The 20,915-nt window shown below is 40.7% G+C and overlaps 1 protein-coding gene across 2 annotated transcripts in view; it reads left to right on the forward strand.

The window, feature by feature from the left end:
* Morc4 (MORC family CW-type zinc finger 4) overlaps positions 1-20,915 on the forward strand; it is a 56,355-nt gene extending 35,440 nt beyond the window's left edge. Inside the window, exons 11-17 of one of the 2 annotated variants that reach the window (XM_087903007.1) lie at positions 980-1,104; positions 2,384-2,449; positions 2,903-2,954; positions 4,265-4,437; positions 18,213-18,885; positions 19,430-19,713; positions 20,024-20,915. In XM_087903007.1, coding sequence (XP_087759133.1) covers positions 980-1,104; positions 2,384-2,449; positions 2,903-2,954; positions 4,265-4,437; positions 18,213-18,885; positions 19,430-19,713; positions 20,024-20,177 — 1,527 coding nt within the window. In that variant the 3' untranslated portion in view covers positions 20,178-20,915. The remainder of the gene's footprint in view (positions 1-979; positions 1,105-2,383; positions 2,450-2,902; positions 2,955-4,264; positions 4,438-18,212; positions 18,886-19,429; positions 19,714-20,023) is intronic. The other variant, XM_087903008.1, reaches the window with a different exon arrangement.

The raw sequence follows: 20,915 nt of genomic DNA on the forward strand, positions 1-20,915 counted from the left end.
TGTGTTTTCATCAACCTTGGTGTTCTCCAGTACAACTCTGCACACTATTTATACCTTCTGCTACCTCCGTGCTACTCCATCCCACGGGAAAATGAATTCACTATAATCTACAAGTGATTGGGTTGCACACTTCTGGAATTGACGAGGGTGGATATGCATTTGGAGAGGTCAACCCTGGATGAGTTTATCCTAATCATTTCGACCAATTGTTGGAGCCATCATTTATAGCTAGGAAATATAATCAAAGTGTATTGCCTTTTGTGATGGATGTTGGGAATAACATAATCACACAATAATGTGATTGCGGCAATATAAACACATGGTTTGATGTGATGCAGGAGTCAAACTCAGAACCTTGTACACGCTAGCAAGCTGCACACTGAGCTACATCCCTAGGCCCAAAGGGCAGGTTGTGAAAGGGAAAAGAGAAAGCAAAAACATTCAGGGAAGTGGGGGAAAGCGTTCAGGGAAGTGGGGGAAAGCGTTAAGGGAAGTGGGGGAAAGAGTTTGATGACAGAGAAATCAGGAGTGTGCTCGGAAGTAGGGGAGAGATTTTGATGACAATGCTTCCTCTGTGCCTCCGTAAATACATTTAAAATTTGTTCAGTGACTGGACAAGAAAATAAAACAATTGGGTGAGTTTTATTCCTTTATAGCAATGTATGATACACATACTTTTCTCAAGTTAATAAATCTCAGAGCTAAAATTAACCTATTATTTTCTCAAAAAAGGATTCTAGAATAAATATTATTATCCTCTACAAATAATTGTAAATCAGTATGTTTTGTATCCACATCTGGTATAGTTATCTAGGTTGCTCGCAATACAGACACTTCAGGCATCAAGATTATACAATTTCTAGGCATTTTTCCACATAAAAATTTTGTTTTCATTTTTAGGACATACCTTTTAAATGTAGGACAAAGCCCAGAGCTCGGATCTATACAATAACATTTCTGTTTTTCCTCACCCAGGAAGATTCCCGACCAGACATGGGTACAGTGTGATGAATGTCTTAAGTGGAGGAAGCTTCCTGGGAAGGTGGATCCATCCACATTACCTGCAAGATGGTTTTGTTACTATAACCCCCATCCAAAGTACAGGTAATTTCTAGGACTCAGTATTCTTTTGATGACTCCTGATTTGTCTTCCTATTTCACAGAACCACTTCATATCAAATCTATCTTCTTTAGCCTGGCATTCAAGCCCCCTATGCTGGCTGGCCCCATTTTAACTATGTAGCTAACCTCATTTTTCATTGTAGTTTACCAAACCCCTACAAGGCACTATTCTCTACACATGCCATGGCTATTCTCCCCTCCATGACTCCGATAGTGTCGTTTTTCTTGATTGAAATGACTTTCTGTATCCCATGTTCCATTTCAAATCATAACAGTCTGAGGAGCTGAACTCTTTTGTGGCAGCTTTTCCTCTTAATAGCATTTTTTGATGATTTCACTCTGACCTCCCGCAGCATTTGATTCTTGACTTTTGTTCCTATGCCATTTTTTATTTGGGGGTATTTTTCGGGAGTTTATTTATTTATGTTTGATTCTACAGGAGCTTTTAAGTTCTTTAAGACTAGGTTCCTTACATTCCACCCTGAGTCAATAGCTTTCATATGTCTCCTCTGTAGGATCAATGTAAATAGAATCTGTTGCACAGGCAATGATGTTTGTTTGCGTCTTTGTGTTCCTAGTGCCATATGTTCCTTATAGCAGGCAACGTCTAAACAGTGCCCGCCATAACTCAGTAGTTACGTGTGTTCCTAACAAGTCAGCCTGCTTCCATCCAGCTGTGATCTCTTACCTACTCTTCTTTTCACGGACCACATGCTGGTAAATAGAAGGTAGTCCAACAGAGTATGCTTTTTAGAGAAAATGTCCAAAGGGGAAGCAAGTACGTGAGTGAAGGCTAGGAAGCACACCTCCGTGGTCTCCACATGTGCTTGTGGACAGGAAATGAGACTGAGTGGTCAGGTTATGAAATTGACTTCTAGAAGCTTCTTTGTTAATGCTTTCCTCTTTGGACTATGCTGTCTTTTATCTTTTCACAGTTAGGCCAGGAGAGAGCCTTCTAATCTGCTTTACTCCCTTGCAAAATGAATATAATGCAATTGCCATCTGATACTCCTGTTTATCAATTTTTTTTTGCATTACTTGTGGCCACTGAATAAATTGGTTTGTGCCTTTGGTTCTTCCTCCTGAGATTCCCTTCCCAGTGCTATACGTATAGCTAGCTTGTGTGGTGTGAATGGGATCCATACTGGAGAATGTTACCCAATTAAGCTGCTCTATCATTAAGTTGCCCTTAAGGGAGGTAAAGAGTAAAAGCTTGAACCACATTTTGCTTCCGAAAGATGACTTCCTGTCTGTACCACAGGCGATGCTCTGTTCCAGAAGAACAAGAACGCACCGAAGACTTATACCTGAGCAAGGCTAAGCAACAGTTGAGTATACGTGAGGTGGTGCTCTGTTTCCTAGAGCGGAGGGACCACTCACCCTGTCATAAGACAAGGGGTTGAGGAGGGAGATAGCTTTGCAGGGCTCTGTGCTTGCCCTCCTCACCTGTGTGCTCTGCCCGTTCTTCCTTCTGTCACCTAATCCAGAACGCCTCAACTTGCTATGGTCTGCTTGGTCATTCTCCTCCCTGCTCCGCACACTCACGCACACGCACGCACAGACACGGAGCAAGAGTTTGCAATCTCTCCAGTAGCATAATTCAGGAATATAGCCCAGTTTCTCTGAACTTCATGAGTGCGCTAAATAGCACGTTATTTACAGCCAGTCTCAGTACGCAGTCTAGACTTACCTGTAACTCACTCTGTAGACTAGACTGGCTTGGAGCTTGCAGTCCCCCGACGTTGGCCTCCAGAATCTAAATAGCACTTTTATCTTCTAGAGATGAAACCGTTGAGAAGAAGCAGCCGCCTATGGAAGGTGACAAGCACCAGGTGAGACACAGGTTCATGCTTCCTCTTCTCACACCGTTTTCCGCCCCCGCAGGATTCAGGTTGAAGACCATTGCCCAGCAATGCTGAGGGTTTCTTCTCATGCTCTCTTCTTCGGATTGGCTCTTTGGGTTTTGTGTTGATCTTCTGTTGTTGCTGTTCAGATCACTGAAACAGAAGAGTCACGTCATTTATTTTCCAGACTTGGATCCGTACCGATTCTGGGCAGTGGAAATGACACCTCTGATGTCACTTAGCAGTTGTGTGCCATCTTCATAAGCTGCTCCTCTTGAGTGTCTGGTTTTCCTGTCTCCTTTCTTTTGGGATTCAGGGATCATTCCTTCCTCTTTTCTCTTGGGAAGAAGGGTTGGTTCTTTGTGCCTCCCCGCCCCCGCCCATCCCTGCTTTCAGGCTGGCTGGCTTTATAAAGACTCTGCTGTTTTGAATTTTCAGGAGCACTGTCTCTCGGACATGGTTGCCCAGCTCCGGACGCTGAAGGGTGCAATAAGGTTGGCCGTCCTTTCAGGGACACTCCTTTCCTGACAGCCACCATAGCACCCATATATCTCTCCCACCCCTCCTTGCCTTTCTGCATGATTTCCCTATCTGCTAGTCGCATGTTAGATTCACTTCCTTCCCCAGTTGGGCAGGTCAGACTAGTGAGGAGAGCGGCAGTTTAACACTAATAACGCTTCTTCACATACCCTACTCAAACCGAGGCGTGTGAGCAATCACGGTTCATATCCTATGTCTGTACAGAGACCGGGATTTCCAGGACTGCCCTATCCTCATTCAGTTTGCCTTCCCTTTATTCTTTCACCCTAATTACTCGTATTTTCTTCATATGCTAGCTCTCCTACCAGATCCCAGGTGCATGTCTGTGTGTGCACTGTGAACATGTGGTAGGCTCTGGCATGTGTCTCTCCTAAACCAGCAGATATTTGCTGCAATGCTTTTCCTCTCCACCCATGTTTTCAACACAGAGCTCGAAAGGATGAAAGCCCAGCCTTCACCTGGGTTGCAAGAGCGAAATAGACAGCGATTGGGGCCTGGGTTTGTCTTGTGGGTGGGATAGGTCTAGTAACCAATACAAGAGTTGGGAACAGTCTGTTGGTGTCTAGCTGATAAGGTTAGTGACTGAATGTGTTTGGGGTCAGTGTTCTAGTGTACATTACTGTGCACTGTTTGTTCTGTCTAGGAAACACTTACTTTGTATTTGGCCAAGCATTCTTTCCTAGCATCAGAAGGATTGACACATCTTTTGCTATTTTGTTCAAACTTGGGATTTTTATGAACTATTTCTTTTTTGTTAGGTCCTCAGTAATCCACCAAAGATTACTACTACACCAGAGATGGCTGAACTAAATGACAAGATGATTGGATATGAGCAGATCAATAGCCCGAGCCTTCTTCCATCCGGTGGAGAAGAAAACAAATCACCTCTTCAACTGAAGTCGCTGGATTCCAGTGTTTTTCAGTTTTCCAGGTGACTAAAAACCATCATTTGCTTTCAGAAACAAGTCTTAGAGTCTGTTTTCCTGTAGAGTAATTTGATGTCACTTATAATACCTATTATATATACTATATATGTAATGTATGTGTGTGCATGTATTGTCTGACCTCACACTCACAAAGAGATCCACCTCCCTTTTCTTTTCAAGTGCTAGTGCTATGGTGTGTACCACCATGACAGGTAAGTTTTTTTCTTAACACATGAAGTTCATTCATGAAAATATAGTTTGGGATTGATAGAATTGTGTCTTGCATGCACCCCCTAGTTTTCCCTTCTTATAACTGCTATGTCGAGCCTATATATTTTTGAAATGGTTGCTGTCTTGTGCTATATAAATAAGGAAATGCTATATAGAAAATAATTGTCCTATACTTCATTAATATTAAAGTCTACAGAGGATTCATAGGCCTATGATATGTTGGCCCTGTATAAGATTAACTAGTAGAAATATGTCCCTAATGATCATACACTGTTTACTAGAAAATAAGTCATCCCCAAAAGTTTGTTCTTGCATGACATGGTGGTACAAGTCTTTAATCCCAGCATCCAGGAGGCAGAGGCTCCTATGTGTTTGAGAGCAGCCTTGTCTGCATAGTGGATTCCAGGCCAGCCAGGTTACACAGTGAGATCCTGTCTGGAAAAAAGTTTGTTCTTGGGCTTCACTTCGTTTTCTTCTGCCTCGTCAATGTTGTTAGTCCATGTAATAGGCAGGAGGATAACTATGAATTTTCTTAGGCGTCTCTGAGGTACTAAAAGATACAGCAGCCCCCGTATTGCCACTATCAATGAACACAGTACTTCTAATTGCCACACCTTGTGTTTCTCTTCTTCACTGTTCTCGTTCGTGAAGGGTAAACAGAGAATTGCTCTCAAATAGTAGAAATGTCTACAGTCATCATTAATGTGATTCTAACAAAACAGTTGTGAGTTTCTCAGTGCCCCTTTCGTAACATAGCATAGGGCAGAGGCCATAGACTATTTCATAAGGGTCAGCTAACCTCTCCCGCTAGTGATATAGTCTTTGCCTGCTCATTTCTTCTTAGCTAGGTCTTTCAGCCTCCTAAACAAAGACTTGTACAGGTTTGCGAGTCCCCTATACTGTGATTCTTCCACACACAATTAAGCTGTGTAGCTAATTCAGGAACTGTTAGATCTCCTGAACATGAGCAGGTGGCTTCAAGAGAAAGTAAACTTTTGGACATAAAGCTATTAGAAGAAGTAAATGACAATCTGTGTGAAAGCATCCCAAGCCTTGCTTGGAATGTACTCAGTACTCAGGAAGCAATGTTTAAATCCCAGTCAGATTGAAAGAGCAATTTAGAAAATTGAATTTTGTAGCAAGGGGGTAGAAAACAATAGTCCACCCTGGTCTCTGTAACTTGATCCTAACTCTACCCTATTGCTCTCATTAGTTTTTCATCATTCATTGCAGGCTTGCCGGGGTGCACAGTAAATGTTACTTCTTTCTTGTCGTCTGGCTGTTTTCATACCGTGTTTTCAGTTTTTACATTTTAATGACCACTTTTCTTTTTCTGCCTACATTTGTGTGCTAACTCTGTAGTGGTTTATGGAAACCTCAGGGGGATTACAAATGGTATTTGGGATAGTACAGTATTTTCTGGTTGCAGTACTGTACTACATCCATTGGGTGGCATACCTCGTTAGCTTTTATATGGGTCTTTGTGGACTATAAGGTTTAGGCTGTAGAGACCAAGTAAAGTGCTTTGAAAATTTGTGTGTAATTCTAATTTGTTGAGTAAAATTCTTTTAGGGGCTAAATGATATCCAATGCTTCTAATACTATATCTTATGGTAAAATTAGCAAATGATAATAATTACACTATTTAAGGCTGCACATATAGGACCATTCAAGTTCGTTGAGGCAGAGTAGCGTATTAGCAGGGCTTTCATCTGGAGTGGTAAATGGGGATGTTCAAAGGTTTAATTAAATAGAGTTTCTGACAAAAGGGTACTAATGAAGTAATAGATTTAACCAAGACTTACAAAGCTTTACTTCATTATCAAAAACCTAAAACATAATACGAGCCTTTGAGTTTTGTAGTCCTGCTTAATAACTATACAAAATAAAGCCTAGTCTGTTCAGGAGACCTTTAAGAAGTCATGCTGGTGTAGGTTAGAAGGGCCCTCCATGAAGGTCATTGGAAATGACATTATGAGTCTTCCGCATCTAAAAAGGGGAGATTGGAATTCCAATACAATGAAGAATAGATTCAGCTAGGATGTAAGCTGTCAGTCATAACCTTTTATGGGAGAACAACTTGCTTCTGGTAAAGAAAGTTATTTACTTCTGTTCATTCATTCGGCTCTATGAAAGCTATTCTTTTAGGGTAATAAGGAATCAAAGATGATGGAATAATCAATGTGTAAATAGCTCCAGTGTATGCAAGTTCCCTTACAAGTGGTACAAACTAAGGACTAAAATAGCCGTAAATGTATCAGCAAAGGAAACGATTAGTGATTGTAGTTTATGCATATATTGTGAATAAGTTAAGACAAGAGCTGATGAGTTTGTATTTTAAAAGTTACTTCTGCTTAGGAAAACTCGTTTCACCACGGAGGAGCAAGCCTCTGACTGCTTCCATTTCCCCCAGTTTTATATTGTGGAAAGTAAATAGAGATAGACCCAAAAGGACTGGGTCTCTCTTCTCCCATCCAGCTTTGTCTTCCCCAACTTGTAGGGTGGAGGCACTCACTCAGGCAAAGCAAGCTAACAAAACTAGGCCTCCATTGCCCCAGCTCAAGATTACCCATAGGTCAAAGGTTCATTGTGGATGGAGCAAGTGCAGATTCACCCCAGTCCTCATTCATAATGAAGAGATTTATCTCTGAAAGAAACAGGCCATTGTCTTTACTTCTACTTTCTGTATATGTTGTTCAGCTTTGAGAAAAAGGCAAGCATTAAGGTTGAACTCCATAGCTCTACCTAAAGGAACTGACTTTATCTAGAGCAAAGTTTCAAGAATTTCATGCCTAAGGACACTGACAGAAATAAAATAGGCCATAGATTATGATAGATACTAATTAAGAGGGTGCTTATAACTCCATGATAAAACTTGCAAAAAAATAAAATAGCCAGATAGCCAGAATTTGATAATGGAAAGAGAGAAAGGCAATCGAGGCAAGTTTCTTGAGACGGCAGTTTATTCTGGGTGTCAGCAAGGGTCTGCATAAACACAAACCTGCACCCACTAAGAAACAAACAGATAGGACAGAAGGTGAACTTGAAACCAAAACCCAAGCTGCATTTAGATCAAACATCAGACAGACAGCAACCCCACCCTGGCATGGATTTCAATACTATGATCACCAACCACTGGCCAAACAATGTTCTGATCCAGTGATAATTCCTAAGAGGCCATGTTTAAAGATAAAATCACATCCCTGATAATTTGGAATACATACATACACACACACACACACACACACACACACACACACACACATTTAATTCTGTGCTCTCTTGGAGGTGACTAAAAAAGGGAAGATCTAAGCTATTAGTAAATGAGTGTGTTACAAAAAACAGACTCCTTAAATTTTGGTGGCAGCTTCCAAGCCACAAACAAATAAAATAATTTAAAAAACAAAACAACAAAAAAAAACCTTGGGGGCTGGAGAGATGGCTCAGAAGTTAAGAGCACTTGCTGCTCTTCCGGAGGTCCTGAGTTCAATTCCCAGCAACCACATGGTGGCTCGCAGCCATCCAAAATGAGATCTGGTACCTTCTTCTGGTGTGCAGGCATACATGGAATGTTGTATACATAACAAATAAATAAATCTTTAAAAAAAACCTCACTGGGGAAGTACAGAGAGTAAAAGTGAACAGCCTTGTGCTAGCAGGTCTCATTAAGATTAACAGGTGATTTCTCATAAAAATCAATGGAGATCAGAAGGTGTTGGAATGCTACTGTGACTTGGATATGATTTGTCCCCAGCCAAACTTGGCTTGATATTTAATTGCTAATGTACCAATATTCATCAGATTATTAAGAGGTGTGAGCATCATGAAGGTCTCTGTCTTCTGCATGATCTTCTACTTTTTGCCATGAGTCAGGCTGTAGTGAGACTTTCTCCAGAAGCCAACTAAATCAGCCACCTGATTTTGACAGCATCCAGAACTATGGCCCCAAATAATTACCCCTTTTCTTATAAGATACCCACCCAGTCTTGGGTACTCTATTATAACAATGTGAAACAGACTAAAGAAAGATGAAGGATTTAAAGTGCTAGAAAAAAAGACTGTCAACCAAAAGCTTAATTCCAATAAAATTATCTTTAAGACATTAAATGCTATAAATTTATTCTTTGGTGTATAAATTTATACACTAAATCTGTAAGAATGTATATATATAGAATCTTATGTAGCAGACCTGCCATATAAGAAATACTAAAGGACGTTTTGCAGGACAAGAGCTGTCTTTCAGTAATTTCTTATGAAATTAGACAATAATCTGAATGCTCATAAAGATAATTGTGTAATGAACCACAAAACAATATAATGTCACTCTTCATTCTATTGACCAATTTAAGAAATAATTACTTAAGACATTTATATGTCATTACATATGTGTATAGAACTTTATCATTGAACTTATTTTGTATATAAATATGAATATTTTTGACAATAGTAAACACAAAGGCAGTGAATGGTAGCAAGGCTGTACTGGAGTAACAGTACAGAGAGGACCTTTGATGCATAGTCAGAAGTGAAGACAGAAAAAATTAAACAGCGACAATATAAGAAAATTGTACTTGTGCCAGGTGTAGCGTACGCCTTTAATCCCAGCACTCAGGAGGCAGAGGCAGGCGGATCTCTGAATTTGAGGCCAGCCTGCTCTACAGAGTGAGTTCCAGGACAGCCAGGCAGGGCTACACAGAGAAAAGCCTGTCTTGAAAACTTTTACTTGTTCTGTTTTATTCTTCTAGATTCCTCAAATGATGTAATATTGTAAAAAATAATAATTGCTGAACTAATCTTGGGCTAACTAGGTGGCTCAGCAGGTAAAGGCACCTGACACGAAGCCTGACAACCTGAAGCATGATCCCTGGAGTCTACGGGATGAAAGGAGAGAGCCAGCTCCTACACATCCTCTGACTTGAATATAGAGGCTCTATGTAGCACATGCTTATGTACATATGCATACTTACATAAGCAAAATAAGTAATCAGCTGGAAAAATAAAAGTTAAAATAATAACTTCTTAGACTTGTAAATATTCTACTAAAAGTATCTACATAACATAGAAAAGGAACAATACTGGAGTAATACTTAGTAAGAGCTAAGAAGGCATAACACAAATGGAAAACAAAATCTAAGTAGCCATTATAAATTCTACCATATCAGTAATGAACACAGTGTATCTGCGTTACACAGTTCAGTCAAAAGGCAGATGTGGTTACATTGGATTTCCTTTAAAAGTCTAGATATGTCAGCTAGAGGAGACACTTTAGATTCAAATCTGCAAATGAATCAAAAGTAAAGGACAGAAAATACATACCATATAAACAGCAACTTAATAGACCTAGAGAGTTATTCTATCACCAGATAAAATGTATTTTAATGCCAAATGTGGTGGTGTACACCTGTAATCCTAGCACTCAGGAGGATGGGGCAGGAGGATCACCATCACTTTAAGGTCAGCCTGTGCTACAAAACAAGACAGTTTAAAATTGTGTGCATTAAAAAAGTATTCTAGATATAAAAAGAGACATTTCATAATGAAAAAGCCCATTTTGAAGGCACAATAAGAAAATCACTATCCTGGGTAGTGGTGGGCAAGTCTCTGTGAGTTCAAGGCCAGCCTTGTCTACAAGAGCTAGTTCCAGGACAGCCAGGGCTGTTACTCAGAGAAACCCTGTCTCAAACAAACAAACAAACCAAAAAAAACAAACAAAAAATATTAAGCATAATCAAGCAGAAGGAAGGAAATGGTTAAAGATTGAAGTGGAAATGAAACAGAGAATAGCAAAACAATAAAAAAGGATCAAGACCAAATTTACAGTTTTGAAAGAGCCAAAAAATTTAAGAAAAAAACCACAAAGCAATTATATTTATAATAGCTTTAAAATATTTAGAACAAGTTTAACAGACTTGGTACAAATAATATATGTACACTCAGAAAAACAAAATGTTATTGAATTAAAGGTAATCTAAATGAATAGAAAGACATCTATCATTTCTGTTACCAGAGGGTTTGTTACTTTAAAAAAAATATCGCAGTAATCCAGAACTGGTCTACAGATGCAGTATAATCTCTTCCAAAACACCAGATGTCTCTGTTGCAGTAGTCAGCCGTGCCATCCTGAAATTCACGTGGAAATTCTAGGACATAGAATCAGTACAACGATCTTGAAAGAGAAGGGAGTTGGGTTAGAGTCTCCCTCACCTTTAATAATCCACAGTGGTCAGGACAGTGTAGTAGTGGTATAAGGTTAGGCACACACTTCAGTGGAAAAGAAAAGAAACACATAACCTTACATTTATGCTCAATAGATTTAAATGCAACAAAATGTGGATGAATCCCTAACCCCACACTGTACACATTTAACTCACAGGAGCTTTCAGATCGAAGTGTAACCGCTAAGTGTGAAGCCTGTAAAATAAAAAATAACATTTTATATCTTTGGCCTAGGCTATAGTTTCTTGGATATAGCACCAAAAATGGAAGGAATGATGAAAAATAGTTTAATTGATATGTGTGAAAAATAAAAGATTTCAGAAGCTGCAGAGGTGGCTCAGTGATGAAGAGCACTTGCTACTCTTCCAAAAACGCAAGTTCAGTTCCCAGCACCCACAACCACCTCTAACTCCAGTTTCAGTGAGTCTGAAACCCTCTACTGGCCTTTGCCGGTACTAGGCACACATGCAGTGTATGTACATAAATACGTGCAGGCAAATATTCATACATGACTGAAAATAAATAATAGATCTTTAAAAGCAAAAGGAGCCAGGCAGTGGTGGTGTACACATTTAGACTCCGCACTTGGGAGGCAGAAGGATCTCTGTATCTCTGTGAGTTCCAGGTCAGCCTGGTCTACTAAATGATTTCCAGAATAGCCAAAACTGTTACACAAAGAAACCTTGTCGAGAGAGAGAGAGAAAGAGAGAGAGAGAGAGAGAGAGAGAGAGAGAGAGAGAGAGAGAGAGAGAGAGAGAGAACCTTGATGATAAGGTAATAAGAGGCTTAGGAAGAAACACTGTCACCAAAAATAATAGCGGCAGCAACAATAAAGTAAAACCAACTACCCATAGAGTTGAGGGAAACCACTTTAGAAAAGTTGTATGTGATAAAGGGTTGGAATCCAGACTATATAAAGCCCATTACAACTCACTAATAAAACAGCTTAATGGGCCAGTGAAAATACGCAGATGACTAATAAGCAAATGAAAGGAAGCTTAGTATCAGTAACAATCAAGTCTCTACAAATCAAAACCAAAATGAGCTTTTTCTTCACAGCCAATAAGATTGCTATCTTCAGGAAGGTAGATAATACGCATTGGTGATGATGTGGCACAAGCAGAACCTTTGTGTATTGATATAAATGCAAAATATTGCAGTTGCTTCAGTAGAAAAGTCTGGGAATACTAAAATGTTTTCAAATAGTTTATGATCCAGGATTTCCACTTCAAAATATATATTCTAGAAAAGTGAAATGTGTATTTATACAGAAGCTATCCGTGTATTCATAGCAGCATTGTTTACAGTAGATAGAGGGTAAAAGCAGCTGAAATTCCCATCATCTGAGAAGCTGATACAAAATGTATAATATCCACTTCAATTTCTTTCTTTATTGTCTTACAGTTTTTATTCTGTCTCTTGCTTCTTTAGAATTAGACTTAGGTATTTTAATTTTCCGAGGCTACTATGAATGAGATTGTTTTCCTAATTTTCTTCTGAATACGTTTATTGTTTATTTGTTTATATATAGAAAGGTTGCTCTCGCTGAGTCTCTGTCTCTCTCTGTCTCTGTCTGTCTGTCTCTCTCTCTCTCTGTGTGTGTGTGTGTGTGTGAGAGAGAGAGAGAGAGAGAGAGAGAGAGAGAGAGAGAGAGAGAGAAAGAGTTGATTTTGTTTCCTGCTACTTTGCTAAATATATTTATCACATGTAGAAAATTTGTGGTTGAAACTTAATATGTTGAGATAATGACTTTGAATCCCTAAATTCTCTGGGAGTTTTTAGATTAAAAAAAAGGCATTTGACAAAACTCAACATCCCTTCGTGATAAAACTCCATCATGAATGGATGTTGGGTTTTGTCAAAGGTCTTTTTTATATCATTCTAATGAGATGGTTTTCTTTTTACTTTTCTTCTTCTTCTTCTTCTTCTTCTTCTTCTTCTTCTTCTTCTTCTTCTTCTTCTTCTTCTTCTTCTTCTTCTTCTTCTTCTTCTCCTCCTCCTCCTCCTCCTCCTCCTCCTCCTCCTCCTCCTCCTCCTCTTCTTCTTCTTCTTCTTCTTCTTCTTCTTCTTCTTCTTCTTCTATTTTTGGTTTTTTGAGACAGGGTTTCTCTGTAGCTTTGGAGCCTGTCCTGGAACTAGCTCTTGTACACCAGGCTGGCCTCGAACTCATAGAGATCAACCTGCCTCTGCCTTCCAAGTGCTGGGATTAAAGGTGTGTGCCACCACCGCCCGGCTGGTCCTGTTTTCTTTAATGATGTGGCCCCTGGTAGGTCAGGCACACTCCAGGGTAGGCCCACTCTCAAGACTAGCCTAGTAACACGAATTGTACTTGATGAGGGCGAAAAATGAGAGGAAGAAGACTCAAAATTAGGTAGCTAAGGAGAAGAGAGTGGATAAAGGAGGAAGGGGAGGAGTTGGGGGAGGGGATGAATATGATCAAAGTACATTTTATAATATAAAGTTAAAGAACTATACAATGGAATATTGCTTAGCCATTTAAAGGACTGGTAATAAACTTTTTCTTACTATAATGAAATGCTCTAGGCTGTGTAGCCCTATGGAAAATCAGATGGATTTAATTTAGACCTGGAAGCTTTAAATCTAAGTAGCACATCCCTAGCTCTAGAGAAGGGAAGCCTTCTTGCCGAAAGAGTGCTGAGACAGTGCAGGGCATCACGTGGCAAGAGACGGAGCACACATCTGTGTCTGCGTATGTGTTCTATATGTTGTCGGTCTCTTTCCCTCTCCGCTGTCCTCCTCTTCTCTCTCACCTAATTTTCTGTTTCTCCCTATGTTCCAATGACCCTCACTGGTAATCATTAGAGCTTTCCCCTAATGGTTTTGTCTAGCCCTGATCACCTCCCAAAGACCCTACCTCCAAACATACTTGAATTGAGTTTCCATATTTTGCATCTCACAAGGGGGATTAGATTTTTACATGTAAATTATTGGGGTGCATACGCAAACCGTATCAACACCCGAGAGACAGTAATATACTGATACACGTTGGATAAATGTTGGAAACTCGCTAAACAAAAGAGATCAGTTATGAAAAGCCAGGCTTATTATCCCAGCTGCTTCAAAGTCTGAAGCAGAGAATTGCCGTTGATGGACATGTATACATCATTTTCAAAAGAGGTCGTCACAAATGAGTGCATACACACTGTACAGAAGCCACAGTTTTGATTCTTATTCTTGCCTATCATGGTGTCTTAAACAGAGTCAAAAACATGGTAATGAATGTTCAAAAAGTAAAATATTCTAATTTCAGTATAGTGTTCTGCATGTTTGTGAGTCAAGTCCCAGTCAAACAGAGAGAAGTACTGCAGGAAGCATTTTGAAGGAGCAGAAGGATGGTTTGTGTGGTTGTGTCAGAAAATGTAAAAGACTTAGAAGATAATTTAAAATATAAAGTAACAACAGATAATATGTCAAAAAGAGCAAATGAGAAGAAAATAATGTTGTTGAATTCCAAGCATATAAAACCTACAATTAATCATTACCTAAGCAGCGGGTATAGGTTTCATATTAGAATTGATTCCTAGAGGGAAGAACCAGAGTTTCTGGAGAAATATAGAATAAATAACAGAACTCCATAGTTATACTTTTGCTGGCATTTTTTTTTCTGTGTAGCCCTGGCTGTCCTGGAACTCACTCTGTAGACCAGGCTGGCCTTAAACTCAGAGATCCACCTGCCTTTGCCTCTGGGGTGCTGGGGTTAAAGACATGGGCCACCACTACCTGGCATGGTAATCCTATTTTGATTTCCACTTACATGAAAGTTTTGTTCCTGTTTCTACCACAATTAAGTGCTCTCTGTCAAGGAGGTTCTAATTCTGTACTCAAGTAGGATGTGCACACGTGTACATTCTTATTCCATAGATGGTAATGCATGTTGTAAAAGAATGTTAAAATTGTTTCAAGCGGTTCTGGGGAGATGGCTCAGTTGATAAAGTGCTTATTACGCAAGCGCAAAGCTCCAGGTTCCATCCACAGCACCCACATAACAAACCAGATTCAGTAGTGCATGCTTGTAATCCCGTCACTGGGGAAACAGAGACAGAAGAGTCCCTGGGGACCCGCTCTCCAGCTAACCTTGCTTGGAACCTTGCCTGGTCACAAGCTCCGAGCCGCGGTGAAAGACCCTGTCTCAAAAAACAAGGTAGATGAGTCATCAAGAACTACACCCGATGCTGACGGCCTGCCTTCACATACAGTATGCATGTGCATACATACACACAGTATTACAGAAAGTCAAAGTACCACGCAAGCAGGATTTAAATGTATAATGGTGGAAAAGAGAAGGTTGTTGTGGCCAAATGGATCACGATAAGAAATCACCCAGCAATTCAGTTTGTCTGGTGTTTGTCTAGTAATGGAAGATAAAGCTAGGGCCAAATTATATACCCCAGCTCTGCCACATAGCAGCTGCAGTCAATTACTGCCTTTTCCTGACTGTCCCTTAAAGCAGTTAAGATAATATTCCCGCCTGCCTTTCAATTGAGAGAATCAGATAAGGCTTAACACACTTCCTAGCATAGAGGTTCCTTGTATTTTGGCATGGGAAGGTTTGTGTCCAGTTAAGACATTTAGACTTTTATGTTAGAGGCAGCAACACATAAAACTTTTTTTTAAAAAAAAATAGGAATTAAATACGTTGAAGTCAGGCTTTAGGAGATTACCATAGTGAATAGCTGGAGGGGAAACAGGTCATAGGAAGCCACTGCAGTCATCCAGAAAGGTAATGGTAGCCTAACCAGCATGTGTGTAAGTCACCACATAAAACTGTAAAGAATGTCACCAATTTGATGATGTTAACACCAGTAAGAAACAGGAAGAAGAAACATGTTTGAAGGAGCGTGTCAAGAGTCAGTTTTATACACACCGAGCTGGAGATACCATTGGTACCTCCAGGAAAAAAAGATGTACTAAGCAGTTCTAAAGTCAGTTTGGGGGTTAAGATTTAGGAGAATGTGGGGGGTGTGCCCTCCCATAGGTTGGAGCCAACAAATTCCTAAGAGGAAAGATCATATTCAAATCGGAAATTGTTATGAACAGAACCCTTAGAGTTGGGCAAATGAAGATCAGGCAAATAATACAACTTTATTTACCTTTCACAAAACTTGTTTTTGTCTTTGTACTTTTTTTTAAGATAGCTCCAGTGTGTAGTCCTCCCTGACAGGCCTGTAGCCCAGGCTGGCTTCAAAGTTACATCAGTCTTCCTGCGTTAGCTCCCTAAGTGCCGAGATTACAGGCATGCACCACTGTGCTCAGCGTTTCTTTCTGTGTAGTATTGTACAAACTGCTGAGAGGGTAACACCGGAGCTGTTGAGATGGCAGGCCCGTTTGGATTCCGAGAAATTCATAGAGTGTTCTCAGAGGTTAAGATTGAGAGGTCTCTCAATTGTCCTCCGAAGCCACAGAGACATGGGTGGCCTTGAGGTCCTCTGAGGAGGCTAATTACGTGCCTGACCCTGTCTCACCCAAAGTTCAACAGCTGATTTTTTACTTTGGCATCTCTTGGTCCCCTGGAGAGGGGCAATTACAAGAAGGGAAATGGCTTTCCAATCCTTCTGCCTATTGAAAATCACTATAGATTTCTCTGGACCGACTGTTTTGATAGATTCTTTGCCCATTAGTGTAGTTGTTTGGGGGCCTGCCACTCAGCTCCCACATAAATCACACACGGGGGCCTATTCTTTCTATGAATGTCTGGTCTTAGCTTGGCTTATTTCTAGCCAGATTTCCTTAACTTAAATTATCCCATCTACCTTTTACCTCTGGACTTTTTCCTTTTCTTACTTCTGTATATCTTTCTTTCACTCTTACACTGTGGCTGGCTGTGTAGCTCGGGGACTAGCCCCAAGTGTCCTCTCTCCTTCTTTTCTTGCTCCTTCCTCTCTTTTGCTACTGTTTCTCTTTTTTCTCCTTCTATTTATTCTCTCTGCCTGCCAGCCCCGCTTATCCTTTCTCCTGCCTTGCTATTGGCCACTCAGCTCTTTATTAGATAAATCAAGCATTTTAGACAGGCAAAGTAACCCAGTTTCACAGACTTAAACAAATGCAATGGAAAAGAATAAAACACATCTTTGCATCATTAAGCAATTGTTCCACAGCATAAATGAATGTAATACATCTTAAATTAATATTCCGCAACACATTAGTGCTTGTAGGAGCCAGAAAAGGAAGGTGACTTGAGGCCATGAATCCTGGATTTCCCTGAAGAACAAAGGGAGCTCCAGTTTGGGCCTGACCAAGTGAAGGTGTTGGTCATAATGGGAAAATAACTTGATCTGATTGGTTTACTTTCTTTGTTTCTAACCAGGGCCTTGTGTTTTAATTAACTTTTACAAGGGAATAGTGGGCAATAGACATAATCCACTTGGCTGGCAAGAAATTGTGTGCAGTACTATTGCAATATAAAAGCATGCTAAGTCTTTGATACTGGAGGGTTTGTGATACTTTAAAATTAACGAGCTGGCTTTATTCTCTGCATACACCGTTAGGCTTTTTAAATGACCTTTTATTCCATCTGTGTTAAGAGATTCTGTGTGTGTGTGTGTGTGTGTGTGTGTGTGTGTGTGTGTGTGTTTAGTTTTTGTTTGTCTTCCTCTATTTGCTTTTAGGAAGCTTGACAGTTAGGGTGGTTTAAAATTCATTTTGAAAACATTCTACCAAGGTCAGTCCCCTCCTGTTTTGTTCTAACAGGGCTATTTTATGCTACCCCTTAAAACCGATCAACTTTCTCTGTTAGCACCAGCTGTCAATTCACCCAGTTGCACGAGTGAAGGGATTGAGGCTTGGGGAGGGGGCTGAGTTGTTGTACTACTTAATGTAACAAAATGTGTTAGATCCGGTAACTTGACAAAAAACAAAATGTTTGTTCAGCTCACAGGACTAGAGATTCAAGGGCACGGTGTGTGCTGCTTTTTCATCTTGGCTCTGGTGAGAGCCTTATGGTGGGTGGATCACAATATCAGGGTTGTGTGCAAGAGAAAGCCATTCCATCTTTTACAGCATCTGATTTTCCTGAGAACTAACTCACGAGTTCTGCCTAAATCCCTTCTGAGGATAGTACAATGCTCTCCCCCCACCACAGCCTATGACCTAACAATCTCCACAAGGGGCTTCCTAGTAAAAGTCCCACATTATCTGTTAACATTGACACGCTAGAGACAGCATCCAGTACACTCTCCAGAAGAAAGCATATCTTGGCCGTGGCAATAATAGTCCTACCCTGAAAGAATATGTGCCTTGAGGAGGGGATTTGTAGAGTAAGAATATTCTTAACCTATACTGTGACAGCTTATAATTTTATTTCTTCTTTCTGCAGTAAATACAAATTGATCCTAAGTGAGGAGCCTGTGGAGAAACGAAGGAGGTTCCAAAATGATATGACACCATCTCCTATAGATTACTCCATGTCCAGTCCTTACAGGAGGGGAGAAGCCGCTGTTGCCGACCAAGGAGGGGAGGACAGCCCTGAGAAATCCAGTTCTGAGAGAAGCACACCACCATACCTCTTACCAGAATACCCAGAAGCAAACAAGAGCACAGGCCACAACAGGGAAGCTCCAGCACTTTGTCTAGGGTCCCAGGACCAAGACCAGGAGTCCCTGCTTCCTGAAGAATTAGAAGATCAGATGCCAAGATTGGTGGCAGAAGAATCTAACAGGAGTAGCGAGAACAGAGATGTGAATAAAGGGCCTTTTGTAGCGGTGGTCGGGGTTGCCAAGGGACTTGCAGATTCGGGAGCTCCCATCCAGCTAATCCCATTTAACCGGGAGGAGTTTGTAGGCAGAAGAAAGGCAGCGGAACCATGGAACCCGAATCCTTATTCTTCTGTGACCCCTGCCACAGCTACTGCAGGGAAAGGAAAAGGCTACCTGGAGAGTGGAAGTCAGAACATGCCAAAGATAAAGAACCAGAAAGAACTGGAAGAATTGAAGAGAACCACAGAAAAATTGGAGCGTGTTTTGGCTGAAAGGAATCTGTTCCAGCAAAAGGTTTGGGCAATGCCTTACCAGTAGAGATAAGAAGAGGTCATTATAAACAAGGGACGAGGGCAGTGCTTCTCAACCTTCCTAATGCTGCAACCTTTTAATACAGTTCCTCATGTTGTGGGAACCCCTAACTATAAAATTGTTTTATTACTTCATCACTGTAATTTTGCTATTGGTACGAATCATGTTGTAAATAGCGTGTTTCTGATGGTCTTAGGTGATCCCTATGAAAGGATAATGTGAAATCCCGTTGGGTCATGACCCACAGGTTGAGAACCACTGGACTGGAGTATTGATATTTTGGTGGTTTCTTTCATACTCAGAAGCTGTTAAACAAAATATGCCATTAAACCAGTCTGTAGTATGTCTCAGATTGAGAGGACCCTAATGGGCTTCCCTTCTGTATTTTAGGTTTGACAAGAGATTTGCATAAGTATAATAAAGCATTATAAATAATAGAACCACAGGATAGATTTAGTAGAAATGGTTCAGGATACTCTAACTTTTGGTTGTATGGATCACTGACTTTGTCTTTCTTGGACTGCAGGTAGAGGAGCTGGAACAGGAGAAGAATCACTGGCATTCTGAATTTAAGAAAGCACAACATGAATTGGTGACCTATAGTACCCAGGAGACTGAAGGCTTATACTGGAGCAAGAAGCACATGGGTTATCGCCAAGCTGAATTCCAGATTCTGAAAGCTGAGCTAGAAAGAACCAAAGAGGAGAAGCAAGAACTAAAAGAGAAACTGAAAGAGACAGAGACACACCTGGAAGTACTGCAGAAGGCCCAGGTCTCCTACCGGAACCCAGAGGGAGATGACCTAGAAAGGTTAATTACTAGGGTTTAGTTTTCACCTTGTGAGTACTAATGGGAGTTACCCGCTAAGACCCCCAGTTTACTGGTCATAGACAGGGGAGAAAGTCTTAATTCATTGACCACCATGGATTGAGTAATTATTCCTTAGAAAGCCGCAGCCAGTCTCCCTGTGTTTAATGGCATGGCTCTGTCTGCCTTCTTCCTGCCTAATGGAGACCTAATTGTTAAGACCTATAGGCCCATTGTGAAGGGACTTCGTTTTATTCTGTTGGCTAATGACTTCCTGTCATCTCTTCTCCTGCCCCCTCACTCCATCATACAGGGCTTTGGCAAAGCTTACACGGCTCCGTATCCACGTCAGCTATCTCCTTACTTCTGTCCTCCCTCACTTGGAGCTTCGTGAGATCGGGTATGACTCAGAGCAAGTGGATGGGATCCTGTACACAGTGCTGGAGGCCAATCACATACTGGATTGAGCAGCAGACTATATATCCTGTCCTAGCTGTCTTTTCTCTTTTCTGTCTGTGTACTATATGCACCCCCCCAGCTTCTTCTTCCCTTCTCCCTTCTTATCCCTCCCCCAGCCTCTTTCTTTCCCTTTCACCTTTATGCCTTATATTTAAAGTCTTTGAATAAGTCCTGGTTCTTTATCAGTGTACTTCGCATTCAGTGTGAGCGTGAAGAAAGAGGCCCATTAAATAGCCTTTTAAGAGTCCAGGAACAGAAAAGCAATAGTCACCAATTTAGGTGACTGGAAAGCACTAATTTTCATGATCTAGATACGTGGCCTATTTCGTGTTCTGCTAATGGTTCGTCTTCATTTAGGTTAAACCAGGCAGCAAATGTTGGGTCCAATGCACCTGGTGGGAAAAGTCATGCTGCCAGCCCTGCCAGGGTTCTAACAGTCTAGCTGGAAGCACAAGTCCCAGCAAGTTAACTAACTATACAAAGAAGGGTTTGGTGTGCCTGAGTGGTCTAAGCGTGGCCTGGAAGGCAGAGGCGAGCAACTTAAAGGCAGGCAGCACATCGTAAGTGGGACCTAATGAAGGTTAAAGAGTGAGCATGGCAACGCTCTTAATGACGGTTGTTGTTTAAGTGGTAGGATTATGGTTGATAGTTTTTCTTCTTCCTATCTTCTTGCCCTTTTCAAATTTTCTATTACATTCTTGTTGTTCTTCTTACGTTGGAAAATAAATTGTTTTGAAAGCTAACAA

The sequence above is a fragment of the Myodes glareolus genome, chromosome X (genome assembly GCF_982192425.1).
Source record: "Myodes glareolus chromosome X, mMyoGla1.1, whole genome shotgun sequence".
NCBI lineage: Eukaryota > Metazoa > Chordata > Mammalia > Rodentia > Cricetidae > Myodes > Myodes glareolus.